This window comes from Nilaparvata lugens, chromosome 7 (genome assembly GCF_014356525.2).
Source record: "Nilaparvata lugens isolate BPH chromosome 7, ASM1435652v1, whole genome shotgun sequence".
NCBI classification, from domain to species: Eukaryota; Metazoa; Arthropoda; class Insecta; order Hemiptera; family Delphacidae; genus Nilaparvata; species Nilaparvata lugens.
Genome location: NC_052510.1, coordinates 13537530 through 13552973, shown reverse-complemented (window position 1 = coordinate 13552973; position 15444 = coordinate 13537530). Strand labels below are relative to the sequence as shown.

At 32.3% G+C, this 15444-nt stretch overlaps 1 protein-coding gene across 8 annotated transcripts in view; it reads left to right on the top strand.

Annotated features, from left to right (window-relative positions):
• LOC111054515 (uncharacterized protein DDB_G0284459-like) overlaps positions 1-15444 on the top strand; it is a 316682-nt gene that overhangs the window by 290009 nt on the left and 11229 nt on the right. For 6 of the 8 annotated variants that reach the window (XM_039432094.1, XM_039432093.1, XM_039432088.1 and 3 more), the window contains 3 exons: positions 575-634; positions 4122-4453; positions 14688-14844. In XM_039432094.1, coding sequence (XP_039288028.1) covers positions 575-634; positions 4122-4453; positions 14688-14844 — 549 coding nt within the window. The remainder of the gene's footprint in view (positions 1-574; positions 635-4121; positions 4454-14687; positions 14845-15444) is intronic. The other 2 variants (XM_039432095.1, XM_039432092.1) reach the window with 1 other exon arrangement.

Here is a 15444-nt window from a genome sequence, read left to right as displayed (position 1 = left end):
TATGTCTGCATTTTTACAGAAGCGGTAAGATACAGTTATAAAAAGCTTGGCATCAGCTGATTAAAAGTGAATTGCTCATGTTCGCGGCGCGTAAATCTGTACGCACCTTAAGATAATGTAATATTTGCAGTATAAAATTAGATTTTTTGTCATTTGCAGCTTTAATATAATTATATAAGATTTCGTAATTTACTTTTCTTCTTAGAATTCATTTTATTGCGCAATCAATTATGCTTACAGTTTGATTTATATTTTTTGAACATATTTGTTTTGCATTTTATTTGTAAAAACTGATTTTTCATATTCAATCTTTACTTTTCCACTTGATGTATCTGAGATAACATCCAATAATTCAACATAATAATTATGTATATATTTCTATCTACTAATTTGTATTATAATATTATATACTACTGCATAATTTATAATCATTCTACTTGTAAATCAACTTAATTCGAATAATGCAACATCAATGAATAATACATGAAACAGAGCGAATGAATAATAAAGGAATGCCGGTTACATCTTTCTCATATCTGTTGCTCTAAAACTATAATCATTGATCTTATTTCAGAGTGTAGTGAATAGCACTGACGAAGGGTCTATTGGTGACTCCCAGCAGCAATATACTGGGGTGAGGGACGAGTTTTAACATTGCATGATCGAATATTTGGAAATTTGTCTTTTTTTCTGATAACCACTGTCTGCTTGCTTTACTTTTTACTAACAAGGATGCTACGAGCTTTGCCTAATGCTGATTTCAGCCACCTTCGAAACTCAAATTGAATTATAGAATTGAATTTCTCCAAAGCTGCTATTATGAGAATATTTTTAGTTGATGAGCAACACCTTGAAGAATTTATCCTCAAAATTCCATGAATTTTTCTGCTACCAATAGTGAGAATATGATCTGTTCCAAAAATTTCAACTCTAGGCTTTCATATCTCAAAAGAGCTACTGATGGACTACTGATGGACTACTGATTATTAAAAACAATAGAAAATTAGCAAAAGTTCCCTTTATTTTATTGCAACAAGACCGGTCTGAACTCTTACTTTTGATAATTTTTTTGTGATTTCTCAAAAGTATTATATAATAATAAAAAAGTCTACCAAATTATTTCTATTTTGATAACTTGATTGTAATCAACTCGGAAAAGTGTCACCAATGAAATGTTTAAAACAAGTTGCACAGCCTTAGTTGTACAGTCTTCAAGTTCAGATGGCACTTATCCGTAGGCTAGTCTTAGTGGATAAAGCGCTAAGGTTGCGGATTCGTTTCTAGATAAGATATATTCAGGCTGGGTGAAATCTCCCCACTATTAAATTAATATAATAGCCACCATACCATATTAGACAAATTTTCACAAAACCAAACAAAGAATGTTCATATTCAAATAATTTCATCTGAAAAATATAAAATCTCTAGCTACTTTTATAATGGTGAGAAACTATTTCCGGAGCAATGTTTGTTATATATTTTTTATAAGTGCTGTACTGCAATACCTGGAAACATTCTGTGAGAATAATAAATTATGGATATTATATTTTAATCGCCTATGGTAGATGGTCAAGCTGAAAATGACAATATAGAATCAATACTGTACTTTGAGATAGAATATAGTAATTATCAATTAATATTATTCTATTTGTTTTTTTTTCAAATAAATGAGTTTGATTGATGTCATAGAACTACAAAAGAATGTACAGCAACTCCAATATTCAGCTATTCTGGGATATTTACTTCTTATTCGGTTATCACTATTATCATTTATTACAGTGCAATGTAATGAATAATTGAAAGTTGATTCTTGTACAGTAATCTACATTGAAGGTTGCTGAACATGACTCAGCTTTATGAATTGAAGTTCATTCATATTTATTTCAATGGCTTCACTCTCACAATATTACAATCATTACATTATATGTGGATATATTCAGGTATTTCTAATTTTAACGTAACATAACATACCACTGAAACGTTTTAATATTCCTGGATCTATGTGTAGTTTGTAATTAATAGATAATCTGTTGCAATTAATGTTATCTGTCTCAGTCCCTGATGTGATTATCGTTAATAGAAGTTCATTGCATTTAAAATATTGATTGGCTTGACAAAGATTTAACATTTTACTCTTGACTGATTGAACTGATTTCCACTACAGTAACTATGTAACCATGGTTATATAGTTACTGTAATTTTATTTTCACTAGCCAAACTGACAAGGACAAGTGAATAATATTATTGTCAACTATTGAATTGTTCTACCTAGTAAGATACCGGTCGTTTTTATAATTTTCTGAATTCATAATTGTGTCACATTTCATGAAAATTTTCAATAATTACTGTCTCACTTCTAATAATTTATTGTTTTATCTAGTAAAATACCGGGGGATCGTATAATTTTCTGAATTCTAAATTGTCTCATGAATATTCTTCTAATTTTATCATGATAAATTGTATCCATATGGAGTGAATTTTGTCAATGCAATTATTTCGTTTGAGTCATTAAAACATTCTTGATTCTTGAAATTTGTCACACGAATAAATAAGATTATCACTGTTGTTAACACTACTAACAGTTTTAGATTGTTTGCTTGTATAATATATTGGCTAGTTGTATATATATTGGTTGGATATTCTATCATCTTTATGAACGGAATTTTATTATTTTGTAAATCCAATAGGAAATAAATAGCTAAATAAAAAACCCAAAATAACCAAATCAATACTAATAACTTGACCTTTATATTGTCTAACCTTTAATTCTAGTACTAACTAACGATTCGACCCTATAAATGCAATGTATATCCTATAAATAGAATTACTAATCTAGTGCATTTGGAGTATATATTCGTAGGGAATAACGATTACGTTGCATGTTTGAAAGCCATCTTGTAGGGCTTCGTTGTTCTGCGCTCATTTTAGCTTAGCAGTATTTAGGGAGGGGAGCTCAGCACATCATACTACTATTTCCATACTTTTATTCAGTCCTACTGTTTAGTTCGAGGTAGATTCATTCTGATTCGTTCTGAGGTAAATTTTATATGTGATCAATGTGCTTTGGTTGGTGAATTTTTTAAGCGGTTCTTATGAATTTTTCGGAGTTTACATGGGGTCGATTGCGGTTTGAATTTCTAAATTATTGTGAGAATCTCTGTGTATCTGTATGGAGTCATATTGTGAAACTTGGTAATTTTGAACGGAGACAATGTTCTGTTTATAGTAACATAGTGATTTTGTTGTAGATTATAGTACTTTCTATTCAGCACAGTCATCCAGGTCAAGCCTTCATCGATTGTCAAAAGCTTTGAATAGAGTACTATAAGGGCCAAGCCACATGAGGCATTTCTTCAGTCGACACGACAGGACACGAATCTCTCCGATTGGCTGGACAGGAAGCTCTCAGATTAGCTGATTGGGTTAGCGAGTGAGCTTCCTGTCCAGCCAATCGGAAAGAGTCCTGTCCTTTCGTATTCACCAAAAAAACGCCTCGTGTGACTTGGCTCTTATAATATCCTATTCAAAGCTTCTAACACTTCATAATGGCATGATTGGTCGAAACCGGTCATGTCATCAAAGAAAATGAAGGAGTATTAATGATTCTATATAGAAATATTATAAAGTAGCCCTGTAGAAATGAATGAAAAATAAGAATTATAACATAATACTCAACGGCAAAATATTACATTAAATACAAAGCAATATACTTGAGAGAAATAAGGTACTCCCAAGTAATCAAGCGATTAGAATCTATGGTTTGTAGATCCATTATTTTTCCTGCTGTTCGATTTCAACACATACGGTAATTAATCTTGAACTTGAAAATGATGGATACTTCGGATAGTTTCAATATTAGTGGCAACTGACTTCGGATGACTGTGTAATATGCATCTTGTGCTTTGGCCCTAATGGTTCTATATGATAGAATAGTTTCTTGTATATATTCCCCATACACACAGATGGATAGTCTATAGTAGGGGATTCCAAAATATGTTGTATATTGTATTTCATATTCGTGTATTATGTTTTTTGGAAATAAATTGAATTGAATATTAAATGTTTATTCGTTTATTTTATAAATAATTTATTCATCTATTTTATTAATTTGTTTCATTCAGGAGCTGCTAATTTCGGAACGCGAACGCTTGGAGCGTGAACAAGAAGAGCTGAGCCGTCAGAGGGAGACCCTAGTGCTGCAGCAGCAGTGGGCCGCCTCGCTACAGGATGTGTCGCAGCCGACTGCGGCACCGGTAGACGACGGTCACCCATCCGAGGCGGTGCTCGACTACCGTCGCTCAATGCCCAACCTACAGCAGCAGGATGCTTCTCCCCCACCACCCCCGCAGCCACTCCTCCCCTCCACCCGGCACTCGCGGCCCCCTCCACCCATCCCCCCCGCCAAACCTCTTGTCATCCCCCGCACGCCGCTGCAAGAGAAGCCCGTCAAAAGGTTGGTGCAAATATGTGCAGATTAGAGGTTAGTGAACTATTGAGAGGGAAGTTAACTGGGGTTATTTTTGGTGTTTACGTTTACATCACAGACAGATAGATGGATAGATGTATTTGCTGAAAATGACGATTTTGATTTATTGATTTTTATTATGACGAGGTAGGTCTTGATAGACCCATTGCACTAAACAGCATATTAAATCAAATCAATCGAATCAAATAAAGTTTTATCAAAGAAAAACAATAGCGTAAGTAGATATCCCATGGTATAGGGCGTTTATGTCGCAACTTTTACTGTTATCTCAAGCCAATTACTGTTAATTATTTTCAAATTTTACTGTTTTGGTGGGGTGAGAGTGTATGAACGGCACAATATGAGAGACTACCAGTGTCACACAGCTCCACGGCAAAGATTTACATGAACTATCGGCTTGAGATAACAGTAAAAGTTGCGACATAAACGCCCTATACCATGGGATATCTATTTATGCTATTGTTTCTCTATGGTTTTATATTTACAAATTCAGTACAGACATAATAAAAAATACATTACTGTACACTTGTGAATTTTCCCCACATACACAAGTCTGTGTGTTGGGAAAGAGTTATAATGAAACTTAACTTGGTACTAATAAAAAGAAAATAATGAATATTTACAATTTAACTTGATATAAAAGGTTAATTAAATTTAACGAAGAAAATATATGTTTGAATTGAAGTAGCACAATATAAATATTACAGTATACAGCTTTAACATGGCACAAGATAAAATTTAAAACTTAAAAAATGAGCAATATCTTAGATGATGAATAAAAGAAACTTATAAACATATTATAAAAATAAGTAAGATTAGATAATGAATAAAAGAAAAAAATAAACATCTTATTAATATCGGTAAGATTAGATGATGAATATAAGAAAAATATAAACATCTTATTAAAATCGGTAAGAGGAGTAGATGAGCTGATCAGCGGCATCCCTGCCGGTTTTAATTAACCACATATTTAAAGATCGTTTGTAAATGACGGCTAGGGGCTTCTATTTGCTTTATGTGGGCGGGTATATTTCTATAAAGAATGTGGCAAATGTAATGACTATTAAATCTGTTCCAATTGCTAACTAATCTGGGTTGTAAAATTCCAAATATATTCATATTTCGTGTTTGATAGGGATGGATAAGAGGATTAAATATTGCATTTTTATTACAATATATAGTCAAATAAACAAAATATGCACAATATATTTCAACACAAAGTATAAGTATTGCAAATAATAATATTGTTCACAGTGAAAAGTAAAAATATTTTTACTTACACATTGATAGATGCAATATCATTCTTAACTCATTATCAATGATTGGGAAAGGAACAACAGGCTCAAAGCCCAAAACTGTTCCTTTCCCAAATTTAGATAGAAATTGTCCAAAATTTATAATTATACTAAGAGAGAGTAGTAATTAATAATGAGAATGAGAGATGACTTAGAATAAGAATAAAGAAAGAATTACTCTAGTACCTATGTTTTTTCTGTGGGATGATCAATACTTATTAGGGCCACATTACACTGTCGTATGTAGCCTACTGTAGTGTAATATCCAAAGACCTTAAAGAGATATAGACCCACAATGCCTATGCCTTCCCAATGATAGCTCATACTTGAAATTGAAGGCCGCCATTGGGGTATTTTAGCACGAGATATTATATCTATATATTTGTAATATTCTAAATTACAAAGGCATTGGTATGTAATAATCTTATAGGTTGCCCCCTCAATGGCCGATTTCAATTCCAAGTACGACACTAGCGCTGCATGTGAGTCTATGCATCTTTAAGGTCTTTGGTAATATCTAGCCGCTATCCAACATAATTTATAGTTAATCGTTGAATTCCAGTCTGAGATCCTCTGGTCGAATATTTGTCTACCTATGACCAGAGAATAGCTGTAGAGATTCTAGATTGTTTATGTTCAGATAGCTACATTATTTATTCTATTTATCTATGTCAAAAATTGGGGTGATTAATGAGCGGTTATGTTTGTTTTTAGACTGTTATTTTATTTGAAGCTGTTTATGGGTTGATTGGTTGAAATCATGGCTGTGAAATTCACTGTAGAAATAAACCAACATAATTATTAAATTATGAGTATGAATTTTGTTTCTCCGATATATTAGATCCATTAACTTAATTTAATATCAAAAACTTGAGATTACTTACCACAGAGAATTAGAGATTTAGGAAAAATATATCAAATATTAACTGTATTCAATCTATCTAAATATCTTAATATTAATATTTATCTAAATATCTATCTATTATCTTAATTTAACATCAAAACCTTGAGTTTACTTACTATAGAGAATGAGAGATTTGGAAAAAAGTATATCCAGAAGTACCTGTATTTAATCAGTTAAAATCTATTTATTACATTATGATTTAAGTTTCCAGTTCAATTTAATTGCTCTGGTTACATTCTTTATACCATTCTTCCTACGTTATGGCTTCCAATTAATTACTTTTGAAAAATAACATCGTCCTCTCAGTCATCTAATTCTTTGCTTTGAATGATAAATCTGCTTTTGAAATCACTATGAAAGGTCGTGTCGAATGCGTTGAGCCTCCTTCTTAATGGGGTGTAGCCTCTTACTGAATGAAAACAGTGATCTCCATTCATATGTGATCCAGATAAGAAGTGAGGGAGTCATCTCCATCACTTATCCCTTCTTGAGAGAAGCTAGTCAGTCTCAAGGCTAGTCAGTACGGTATGTCAGATTTGCTCGGTCGTACTCTTGTAAAGAAGTATGGACACTCAATTCGGAGCTGGTGAAAGTGCTGGAAAGTTTGTATAGTTTGTGAAATTATAGCCTAATTATAAAATATAGTCTTGCGTGGATTGATTTAGATTGTAAAACGATTCAATGAATATAGATATAAGTTATATAGCTAATTACTTATATAGTCAGCACTCCTCATTCCATTATTGTTGATGTAGCATAGTTGTAGTGGAAGGTAACATTGTATTTAGTAGTTAGTTCCAAGCTAGCGGACATAGCGAACGGAGCTCTATCGCGAGATATAAAATTATTGTAATATGTGGTTAACAAATAAATTCATTTTTTAAAAAGACTATTTGATTAATTGCAATCTTAACTGGCGCAGTCGGTAGGACACTTCAAAAACGAGAATTGGTTTTTCGGTTTTAACCGTTAATGAAGTGTTCATGAACTTACGAAAAAGTTGTATCAGTCACCTAACATCGGGGCTTAAATAAGTGAACAATCATCAAAATAACTTCGTAACAAATTGAATAAGTTGGTGAACTATTATATTATTAAAATTCGTGAGTGTTAATTGCAAAATTATATTCTTACTCAGTCACCTAATATCGGGACAAGTGTGAAAAATTATAAAATAAGTGAACAGTATAGTAAAGTGTTAACAATACCGTATTTCATCTACAAATTGAATCAAGAAAAAGCAACAGACTTTCAATATCAGGACAACCAAGGACCTTCATCATCTAAGGACTACTACGGACTTCAACTTCTAAGGACTACAACGGACTTCAACTTCTAAGGACTACCACGGACTTCAACTTCTAAAGACTACTACGGACTTCAACTTCTAAGGACTTCCACCTTTGAAGACTTTCAACCCGGGACTGTGACAAGATGAACTCGATTTTAGTATTGTGAGTAACAAACTTTTGTGATTTACAAACTTGGATAATATTAATTTTACTTACTATTTTCGTATTTCTTTTTCTTGTAATTTTATCTATAACTAAGAGCCATGAATTCCAACAATGATAAAGCAACCAATCCCCAAACTGTACCTACCCTTAAGAAAGAATTCTTGGACATGATCCCTGATTATTCAGGAGAGCCTACTATGCTAAATCGTTTTATTTCAATTTGTGACAAACTTGTAGCGAAATTTTACGTAACTGCCAATCCAGATGATTTCCAAAACGAATACTTGTATTCTACTATTCTTGCCCGTATTAAAAGCCCTGCTCTTGACATTGTTACTAGTTCTAACACTTATGGTTGGCCTGACGTAAGAAAAGTTTTGATCAATAGTTACATGGACAAGAGAGATTGCTTTACTCTCAATCTTGAAATGGCTGAACTAAAACAAGAATCAGGTGAATCACCCTTTTCATTCTATGAACGAATCCAAAAACTTCTGAATTTACAGATCTCGTATTTCCGAACAAACAACCTACAATATCAGAAGTCATGTGTCAGTATGTAAATGGATTAGCACTTAGAGTATTGCTAAGAGGATTAAGAGAGCCTCTCGGGTCTCTCATGAGAACCAAAAATCCCAGTTCGTTGGACAGTGCTCTAAACATGCTATCCAACGACTTCCAGTTCAAATTTGGTTTCTTTCAAGACCACTCTAATTTGAAAAAGCCTAACACTCAAATCCAACACAAAAGTAATCCCAGCTATCAAATGCAAAACTATCCTCAGAGACAACAGTTCTATCACACTCAAAATCAGAAAGGTCAATTCTTTCAAAACAAAAATCAACACTTCCAAAATCAACACATGAACAGACCTCAACAACATTTTCAAAACAATCAACCCAAACCGCAGTATTTCAACACAAATCAGCCAAGAGCTCAAAATCCAAACTACAACAACCAAGACCCCAAAATTCGTATCAACCAACGCCAATGAGCATTTCCTCAATCAACAATCGTCCCCAAAAAAGACCAAGACTGTTCAAATGACAGGTCGACCAATTGACGAAATGCAAAATGATGAGTTTGATAATAATTTCGGAGAAAACGCTCAGAAAGAATTATCAGACGAATTCAAACAGCTCTCCGTTGAAAACGAAAATGAAACGTATTTCCAGCCAGCCGAACAAACCGAATCAGAGTGTTTTTTAGAGGATACGAGCCTCGAAAGAAATTTTCAATTATGAACTTACAAGATGACAAGAATGAACTTCCCTACTTCATTGATCCTAAAACAAGATTTAGAGTTCTAATCGACACAGGAAGCACTAGGTCATTCGTGAAGAATTCATAGGTATGGAATGTTACAAAGAAAACTTGATAGAAGACCCTTTTGAAGTAGCAACAGCGCATGGTATTTCACAAGAGAAATACAGTACAAAGATTTCTTTATTAGGAAAATCGAAACACACGTTCTATCTTTTTGATTTTCATAAAAACTTTGACCTTCTTCTCGGACTTGACAATATGAAAAAACTTAAAATAAATTTGGATTTCATTAATGACAGCATTGACTTCAATGGAATGAAACTACCTATTTATTATTTTAACGCTGAAGAAAATGATTCAAAAGTGAAGTCAACGAACCCTACCAAAAATCAAATGACACAAATAAAATCATTTCTGATAAAAGCTAGAACTCAATCCATTATAGAAATTCCAATTGAAAATATGAATGAAGGTGAAGCTATAGTATCGTACAAAAACTTTTCCGGACTTGAAATTCCTCAGTGTCTAGTGAAAGTGAAAGAAAACAAAGCCTATTGTTCTATTTTGAACCCCACCACGTCAGACAAGAAATTTACCATTCACAAACCAATGTCAGTCGAATCGCTTGAAAACTATAATTGTATTATTCCAAGTGAGTTACGTAATCATAATGCATGTAATAATTTGAATCTACTCCATCACAAAACTAACAAAATCGATCTATCAAAAATTAGAACCAATCATATGAATGCCGAAGAAGAGCAAGCTATTTTACAGGTGATTAAAGATTACTCAGATATATTTCACATTGATGGAAATCCTTTGACTTTCACGAATGAAATAAAGCATATCATAAGAACCACCGACGAAATCCCGGTCTATACAAGAAGTTATCGCTACCCTGAAATCTATAGAACTGAAGTAAATCGACAGGTTTATGAAATGTTGGAACAAAAAATAATTCAACCCTCCAATTCACCTTGGAATTCACCAATATGGGTCATTCCAAAGAAACAAGATGCTTCTGGTAAAAAGAAATTTCGACTTGTAATTGACTATCGCGGTTTGAATTCTAAGACTGTAGACGATAAATTCCCACTTCCTAATATTACGGATATTCTAGACAAATTAGGAAGAGCACAGTACTTCACTACCCTAGACTTATTCTCTGGCTTCCATCAGATAGAAATGGATCCTAGCAGTATTGAAAAAACTGCATTCTCTACAGACACGGGTCATTACGAATTTTTACGAATGCCCTTCGGTCTCAAAAATGGTCCACCCACTTTCCAAAAAGCTATGAATAGCATACTAAGAGGACTTCAAAATGAATTGTGTTTAGTATATTTAGATGACATTATTATTTATTCAACTAGTTTAGAAGAACACATTGATCGACTAAGACAAGTATTTGAAAGGTTAAGACAATCCAACTTCAAAGTACAACTTGATAAAACAGAATTTTTGCGTAAAGAAGTTAGTTTTCTCGGACACTTAGTGACACCAAACGGAGTTAAACCAAATCCTGACAAAGTCGAAGCGATAAAAAGATATCCTATCCCTAAAACAACGAAGAGATAAAAGGATTTCTTGGACTTCTAGGATACTATCGAAAATTCATTAACAACTTTGCTCATTTAACAAAACCTCTAACTAAATGTTTGAAAAGAAATGCTAAAATAGATATACAGGACCCAGAGTACATTAAGTGTTTTGAAAATTGTAAGAATATCCTTACTAATGAACCAATCCTTCAGTATCCTGATTTTGAAAAACAATTCAACCTTACAACAGATGCTAGCAATATAGCTATTGGGGCAGTTCTCAGTCAGAACAAAGACGGTGCTGATTTGCCTTGTGCATATGCAAGTAGAACCCTCAATGAAACTGAAATGAACTATTCAACTATTGAAAAAGAACTTTTAGCGATAGTTTGGGCTACCAAGTACTTCCGCCCCTATCTCTATGGTAGAAAATTCAAAATATTCACTGACACAAACCCCTACAATGGTTATTTTCTATGAAAGAACCGAATTCAAAATTATTAAGATGGAGACTGAAATTAGAAGAATTTGATTATGACATATGTTACAAAAAAGGAACAGCAAATCAAAACGCAGATGCCCTTTCCCGAATTCAGTTGAATAATAATAACACACACAACCAAAACTCACCCAGATTATTCAGTGATATTGATGCGATTATAAATGAAGCCATTGAAAATGTAGTGAATATCATACCTAACGAGGATGCACAATCTATGATAGCTAACGTGGATGATAACGAAACGTTATTTCAAAGATTAGAAAATGAAACCGGTACAGATGATAATGGAACCCCATTTAGAGGATTTGAAAACGAAACCCCTTTTCGAGGATTCGAAAATGATGAACCAGATTTCATAGGTCCTGCTGAAGATGAGTTCATAGAAAATAATTCTCATACGCAACATTCTAATTACGAAAGTAACACATCAGTAGAAATACCAGTTTCAGATGACCCAGTTAACTATGCTAAAAACCAAGTCATATTGAAGCTTGTGAGCAATAACCCAAAGAAAGTCACTATTCATAAAATATTTGATAGTAAAACAAGAATGATAGTAGAGATATCTGAGAATAATTTCGATAAAAATGTGATTGACTTCGTGAAAGAATATTTAGTGCCTAATGTTAGATATAGCTTGTATTTTGAAAATGAATTCTATGAAAGATTTGCTTCAGTGATTGCCAAAAATTTTAAATTTTCAAAACTCATACTTGTACGATGTAAAGTTAAAGTACTTGATGTAACACATGAAGACGACAGAATAGAAACTATTGATAATTATCATATTGGAAAAACGAATCACAGAGGTATACAAGAAACGTACGATAAGATAAGAAGAAAATACTATTGGCCCAACATGAAAATTATATTCAAAATTTTATTAACAAATGTGAGATATGTCTCAAAACAAAGTACGAACGAAATCCACTTAATTTAGAAATGAACTTGACACCGACAGCTACAAGGCCGCTTCAAATCATTCACATGGACAGTATAACATTTGAGAAAAAGAAATTCTCACGATCATTGATAGTTTTTCAAGATACGCACAATGCTATCCAATAACAAGTTGTAACAGTGTTGAGGTAGCAGACAAACTGCTTAGTTTCTTTTCCCACCATGGTATCCCTCAAACTATAGTTGCCGACAATGGATGTGAATTCAATAATGGCTTAGTAAAGGAATTGACAGAATTGCACAAAATCAAAATGCACTGGATAAGTACTCAACATCCGCCTTCAAATGGCTTAGCCGAACGTTTTCATTCTACGATAATTGAGCACATCAGAATATTCAATAATCGCGACGAGTTCAAAACAGAAACAATTGAAAGTAAAGTAAAGTACGCCGTAATTGCTTATAACAATAGCATTCACTCGGTTACAAAACTGACACCTTTGGAAGTTTTATACGGACACATAGAATCTAATCCTATTCTCGAAATTGACATTCAGAACAGATTTATTAACGAATATGTTAATAATCACAAAGAAAAAACTAAACGACTATTTGACCATATACAGGAAATAAACCAAAGTAGAAAAGAACATGTCATCAACGAAAGGAACAAAGATCGAGAAGAACTACCAGAAATCCCAAAAGAATCCCAAAGAGATTCCAGAATTGAATAGCTATTTGTGTATCTTTCCAAATGAAGAAAACATAAAAATTGACAAGCAAGCAGAAACGATAACAAAATCTGTAAAAGGAGTTTATTTAATTAATAGCAACAATAATACATATTATTATAATGGTAAAATACTTAATCATTTGTCTGAATCAAAATATCGACCTAAGTTATTGAACCTAGACAACGTTTTCAATAGTATGAATGAAGACCAAGAACCAGAATTCACAATTAATTTAGAACATCTTAATTTTAATCCGATTGCTGTTAACAAGTACACCCCCATAAGGGAAGAAAGTATTTTCACTACAAACATAAGTTTTTGGACAATTATTTTGTATGTAATCTTTATTCTAATGTCAATTGTTCTATTGTATTGTTATCTAAGTAGAAAAGTTTCACCCAATGTAAACATTGTTAACAACCCTACCCCCCGAAGTTCTTTTTAGGGATGGAGGAGTTATATAGCTAATTACTTATATAGTCAGCACTCCTCATTCCATTATTGTTGATGTAGCATAGTTGTAGTGGAAGGTAACATTGTATTTAGTAGTTAGTTCCAAGCTAGCGGACATAGCGAACGGAGCTCTATCGCGAGATATAAAATTATTGTAATATGTGGTTAACAAATAAATTCATTTTTTAAAAAGACTATTTGATTAATTGCAATCTTAACTTATATTCATCAATTTTAAAATAATTATAGATTCAAGATTGATATTGATATAAAACATCTATTGATATAAAACTCGTTTGAATTGAACGCATGAATTCTATATAAAACGTATATCTTTGAAGTATATTTACTGTTCCAATAAATTGTTTGTTGGTTATCTAGTAACCGCTAATAAGTGTTTGAAAATATTGTATATACAATTTTTCCAATAATATTGTTATTGATTATTCATTTTTAATAGACAGTCTCTTGATTGTCTTTAATAGATTGTTTGATGAACTAGTAAATGCTAATAAGTGTTTGAAAATATTGTTCATTCGATATCTCCAATAATCATTAGTCTTTCATATTCTTTCTTTATAAATTTTAATCATACTGTAATAGGAAATGTTGTCATGAGTTCAAGACATTAGACATGGGAATCGTTTCAAGAGGCATCTCCTGAAAAATAATTTTTCTAGTTTTGAAACCATAAAATGAATCATTATAAAGTATATCTTACTCTGTAGATAATTTGAAATTAATCATCGAGCCTATTTTAGTTTGAAAGTTTTTAAGAACTAGGCTACTTGGATTTAAAAAACAAATTGTTAAAAATAATGTTACTAGCTTGTTGAAACCAGCATATATAATGAATCATTATAAAGTATAGTTTATTCTTTGAATAATTAAATATTCATCAACAAGATTATTCGAGATTGGAAGTTTGTATGAGCTAGGCTACTTGAATTCCTAAAAAATTCTAAAAATAATGATTCAACTTTTTGAGACTATATTATATGATGAATCATTAAGTATAGACTACCTTATTTTGTAAATAGTTTAAAATTTATCCACGATATTATTTGAGTTTGAAAGTTTGTAATAGTTAATTGGAAATTGTTTCAAATTATTAATTATTTTAATGTTTTATTTAATTGTTTGTAGGACTAACAGTCCCCAGCAGATGACACGACAGACTCTGCAGGCGCTGAGTGCCGCCCCCCGCTCCCGTCTCATCGCCACCGACACCTGGATGAAGCGCAAACCGAAGCAGGACAACCAGAACAACAACAATTACAACTATCAACACTGGCTCATACAGGTATGTTATTAATTAGGCATCTTGAATTTGTTCCTGATCTTTGAAATTATCATGTATAATAATGCAAAGTTGATACATTTTTTTTGATATTTTATACTTTATATTGAGTACTTCTATTAATGAGACTGCATCCATCTTGTAGTTGCAACTCCTTTTAGTTTCTCTGAATCTTATCGAGAAGAATAATTAAATTGCAATAAATCTTTTTAATTTAAGAATGTTTCTAGACATGTGAATGTTCTGTAATGAAGTATTCCGTATCGCTCTCTCGTGGCCATTGAACAATAATTTACAAATAGAATACAATCGAATTTTTTCATTCCATTCACAAAGAAACAGTTCACAAAATGTTATGAAATATAGTACATAAGACACAAAATAAACAATTGTGATACAATATTTTACAAAAAAAGTTCACGAAAAGTACCACGAAATCACGATAAAAATTATAATAGATATTGTGCTGAATTGGTCCTTCATGAAAAAAGAAAAATAGATCAAAAGAAGAGTTCAGTATTACTAATTGGCTGATATGATGTTAGATTGTATAATAATTGGATTATAATGAAATTCATGAATTCAAACACTTGTTAGAGAATG